Genomic DNA, 4,801 nt, shown 5'->3' on the forward strand with positions numbered 1-4,801 from the left:
ACCATAAACAAAATTATACATTATCTAAATCAAATATTAATTATAAGAATTTAACTTAGATTAGACATACCACATCATGAATAATATAATATATCAAAAACATTAAATTAACTTCTATTATTATTTTAAATTTAAAATTAATATATTTTAAAATTTTAAAATCTTAAACCCTAATCTTAATATAACCATTTCCTTAAAATCGTAAATTTTAAAATTTTAAATTGCAACTACCATACCATTAATCTAGTTGAACAAAATAAAATCCAAAAACCCTTGGGTTACTATTATTATTTATTAATTTTATTTAATCTTCTTGACATTAAATATATTTAATTAATCAACAATAATTAGGTTAAAATATTATTAAATAAAATTTAATCTAGTGTTAGAAAATGTACTGAATAGTATTGTATATAGCAAATGATGATCACAGCCTTATTAAAGGTAAAAGGAAACCATATATTACATATAAAACTTGCATACATATTAGCTTAATTAACGAGAAATTAAATAGATTGTGCCACAAAGTTGTCATACTATTCCAAATACATATATATATCCATAATAATATATAGAGAGATAGCCTTAAGGACAATAGCTTATAAAGCTATAAATTTCAACCTTGAGAAAAACAAGCAAAGAACGAGAAGTAAAAAGGACAGTGTCAGCCAATGTCTCTGTATGTCATCCATTTCCAAATATTTCTAAACCTGCAATTGAAAATCAAAATAAATAAATAAAACACACTGATCGACAAAAACTTAATTGATAAGCAAAAGGCTCCTCAGTGTTTACACTAGAAGAGGCCCCTTCATCAATCATCAACTTTGAATACCAAGCTGTCATGCACAGACTATACTATATATATATATATTTGATAATAACAGTATACAAAATTTAAGGGTTTTTTCTTGAATTTTGATTTTTCAAAGTTTTCGTCACCTTGGTTATACGGAAAAGGGGGTTGATGAACGAAGCAGGTAGTAAAATCCACCATGTTGAAGGGATTGAAGAGTTATCCCCCACTCGTTGGTGAGAACAGGTTGACCAGCAGAGTTAATCAATATTGCATCATCTCCAAAAGCTTCTCGCACATTGAAGGGTCCCACCGCCACCTCAAAGGCTACATCATCGATGAACACCGTCGATGATCTGGCTACACCTCCTGGTTCCACTGCACCCGATTCACCTGCCGACCGAGGGAATCACTCCCATAATCAAAGCATAAAGCCATGCACACGTCCATTTACAGACAATGATCACAAAAATCCCGGTGTACCCCTCGTGTGCCTAGATTTCCCCATGACATAACAAAGACAATAAAAGAAATTACCATGAATGTGGTGATTGTGAGATGGAACAGTAATTGTAGTAGGAGCAGCCATAGTGTAACTAAGTTGCAGCTGCATCATCATCTTTTCTTCATGTTCTTTCCTCGAAGCACCATGGTTCAATATCTCACTCAACAATAGACTCGTACAGGGTCCAACCGGTTGTTGTTCAGGAACTTGAATCCCGTCGGAAAACCCGAACCCTTGCGTGAATCCAGTAGCCTGTTGTTGCACGGGAAAGAAAAAGGGTTCGTTCAACAACTCGTTTTGAGGTTGCTGCTGATGGTGAAAGTAGGTCTGGTTCACCGATCCACTTGGAGAGTTAGAAACATCGATGGCTTGAGCTGAAGAACTCAAAGAGAGGGTGCTCTTGTTAATAGCTCCTTCGGATGAGGATGATGAAGAGGATGATGCTGTTTGTTGCTTAGTGTTTTGCAGCTGGTTACGAACCTTGGGTTTGCTTCTTGATTTCCTGTTTTGGAACCAGTAAAACACATTGGCATCACCTACTTGACCATACTCTTGTAACTGAGCTCTAATCTTCCTTATCTCATCCCTCGGTGGATTAACCATCCCGGAGTTGAAAATAGCTTCCAGTATACGAATCTGTTCAGGTTTTGGATTCCATCTTGGTTTAGGCTCAGGTGTACGTTCTTCACAACCTGCAACTGTACACAACTATGTAATAAATAACCACTCAACCAATATATTGTAATAAACTTATTTTACCTGAGGTGAAAGAGGATCTATGGCAAGAACTTGACATAAGAGAAGAGTTGATATCATGTTGCCATTGATGGTTTGTATTGCAAGGTTTGGATTTGAACATACTAGGCCAGTGCCTGTTTGATGAAGCCATGATGATGATGAAGAAGTTGGCACTGATTTCTTTATAGCCTCACCTCCTCATCTACTACTACTACTACCCCTGTGATAATTTTTTTCTCAAATAAAAAAATAGTCATTCCCATCTCCCAAAAAAAAATAATATAAACTATATAACAGGCAAAACCCACAAAGGGAATCCCCTGCTAAAAGGTAAACGAGAAAGGAAATGGAAATAAATGAAAAAGGTGAAGATTGAAAGTTCTATATCTCCCATACCCTTTCCTACAATTTTAACATTAAAACTGAAATACTTGTTTTCTACTCAAAGTAAGAGCAAATTCCCCCGGACTAGAAGCAAAGGAAGCATGGTTTAATTAGTATCTTCATCAGAAAGGTGACAGAGAAAAGCTCTTAATGCAATAAAAACAAGTGAAGTCAGTAAGAGTTTTGTGACTTCAAAGAGTGGACAGAGAAAAAAAAAGTTTTTTTTTTTTTTTTTTTGTGATAAGGTTGCCTCTTATGTATAGATTTATAGAGGGATTTTCATTTGCTATTAATTCGGTTTTTGATTGCAGTGCATTAATGGAAGTGTTGGATTACTGTTGTAAGGAGTAAATAAGGGGTGCTGTGGTGGTGGTGGGACTTTGATATTACTTTAATTGCAAATTCATAAGTTCATTTAGGGCAAAGTAAGGGGGTGTGTGGTTTGGAGATTTGGAGTTGGATTGACTCGAGGGGTCTGTATATTTATTGTTCATTCACATGGATTTTCATTTTTTTTTCTTGAAAATTAATCTTCAAATATTGAATTAAATTGAGTTGTTCCAAAATTATAAGTGTAAAAACAGGGGGAAAACATTAATTATGCAAACCAAAGGGAGGATGTTGCGTCTGCAGGCACGTAGGGTATTGTTTGCGGCCTTCAATTGTTGGTAAGCTGGTGAAGCTGGTCAACTGTGCTCTACTTATATAATATTATATAATATCATTAACTATTATCTTCCTTAAAAGTGATGATGTAGATTTTTGTTAATTATACTTAATTATTTCGTGCGTTTAAATCTAAATATGTATTTTATAAATAATTTTAATCTCACCAGTATAATATCCGATTCTACTCACCGTTTCAACATCTTACTTTTTTCGTATTAGGCATTAAACTATATTACATAAATAAATAAAAAGTAGAGTTTGGATTAAAAGTCTGGTATTCATGGATATAGAAGAATACGTAGTAGAAATGTAAAAGATGTAGGAGTTCCAAGCTCTGACAAAAGGATCCATATGGGACCAATGCTCTGTTTAGTTTATAATGAGCCATTTTCTTTCTCACTGTTTGGGTGAGACAGACAAGAAAAAGATTTCAGAAAAGTGGGGACCCAATACCATCCCCATCCCTCCAAGACTCTTTTAGGTTTTAGCAGCGAATTCAAGTCTCTAGTAGGAGGGGGAGGAAAAAAAAGTAGACCACTTTTGTCTATGAAAATTTATACCTGTTGGGATTTGAATTTGTTTTTTACATATACTTTACCGACTAATGGTGAGTTTGGATGGACGGTGCGTTTACCTACGATTAGTGTAAAAATAGTGGTGGCGGTGAGATTAGATACTGTAGCGATACTGTAACATGAGACAAAAAGTAAGCTAAACGCACCGCACCGCACTCAATCGCCCATCCAAACTAAGTCTAAACCAACTCCAATTTGATATTGTTAATTGTTAGATTATATTTTGTCTTTTTTACGATTATTTTAATTAAAAATTAGTTTAATTGACAAAATAATTAGACAGCGACACATAGCGTATTACATAAACTAATTTTTTTTTAATTTAATGTACAAAAATTAATTTATTTATGTTTTAAATAAGTGGAACAAAATAAGTTGTATAACCATTTCTGATTACTCTATCTTCACCCTCTACCCTTTCCTCCTTTCCCACTCTTCTTAGATTAGGTTTCTCTGTAGCCAATTATGCAATTCATGTATTATTGTTTTATGTATTTAATGCGCTTATTTTCTGTTTTCGTGACACTTTTCCTTTCTGCTCTTCTAATATTTTTTCTTCTCTTACCAATTTGTCTATCACAGATTTTGTAATGAATTAATTCCCTCATTTATTTATTGATACGATATATTACCCGTGTATTAATTTATATGCCTATATTTGTTAAATATTTTAATAGAATAAATATAAATAATATTTTTTAGTAATTTTTTTGAGAAAATATCTAAAATTACTAAAACTCCTCTTAACTCATAAACAGGAGGATAATGTGCTTCAGTACAATTGAATTCATGTCTTCATGATATCAATCAAATTAAGATTTAATTAACTAAAAAACTGAAATAAAAGGCACATGATTACAATAAATGGTGTTGGTAAAATATTTTAAAGTAAAAACAATGGAAGGCAAAGCAAAAGGCAAGAAAATGAAAAATGGGTGTAGTAGCTAGAAATGCGGTCACTTAATGCAAACGTGATTGCAGTAAATACTCGACAATGCCTAAATGCTTAAATTGCATAAATTTTGGTGCACATGCAAACCACACAAATCATCCTTTTTATATATTTTTTTATATATTCTATTTTTGTTGGGGAAAAAAAGAGAAAAATAATCAGACTCACGGTTTTATAAATAA

At 33.0% G+C, this 4,801-nt stretch overlaps 1 protein-coding gene across 1 annotated transcript; it reads right to left on the minus strand.

The window, feature by feature from the left end:
* Nucleotides 1–435: 435 nt before the first annotated feature.
* Nucleotides 436–2,634, minus strand: LOC108488647 (WUSCHEL-related homeobox 9-like). Its single transcript, XM_017792938.2, has 4 exons — nt 2,061–2,634; nt 1,334–1,999; nt 943–1,189; nt 436–710 (listed from the first exon to the last, which is right to left on the minus strand). Exons 1-3 carry the CDS (start codon nt 2,188–2,190, stop codon nt 948–950), a joined length of 1,038 nt encoding a protein of 345 aa, XP_017648427.1. The 5' UTR covers nt 2,191–2,634; the 3' UTR covers nt 436–710; nt 943–947.
* Nucleotides 2,635–4,801: the final 2,167 nt, after the last annotated feature.

The sequence above is a fragment of the Gossypium arboreum genome, chromosome 10, assembly GCF_025698485.1.
Source record: "Gossypium arboreum isolate Shixiya-1 chromosome 10, ASM2569848v2, whole genome shotgun sequence".
Classification (NCBI taxonomy): Eukaryota; Viridiplantae; Streptophyta; class Magnoliopsida; order Malvales; family Malvaceae; genus Gossypium; species Gossypium arboreum.

Excerpts from the sequence above, each read along its gene's own strand:
- LOC108488647 (XM_017792938.2), bottom strand. The coding sequence starts at position 2,190 with ATGGCTTCATCAAACAGGCACTGGCCTAGTATGTTCAAATCCAAACCT. Across the intron at positions 2,000-2,060 it reads TAGATCCTCTTTCACCTCAG|TTGCAGGTTGTGAAGAACGT; the intron begins GTAAAATAAGTT and ends AGTTGTGTACAG. Across the intron at positions 1,190-1,333 it reads TCACAATCACCACATTCATG|GTGAATCGGGTGCAGTGGAA; the intron begins GTAATTTCTTTT and ends CTCGGTCGGCAG.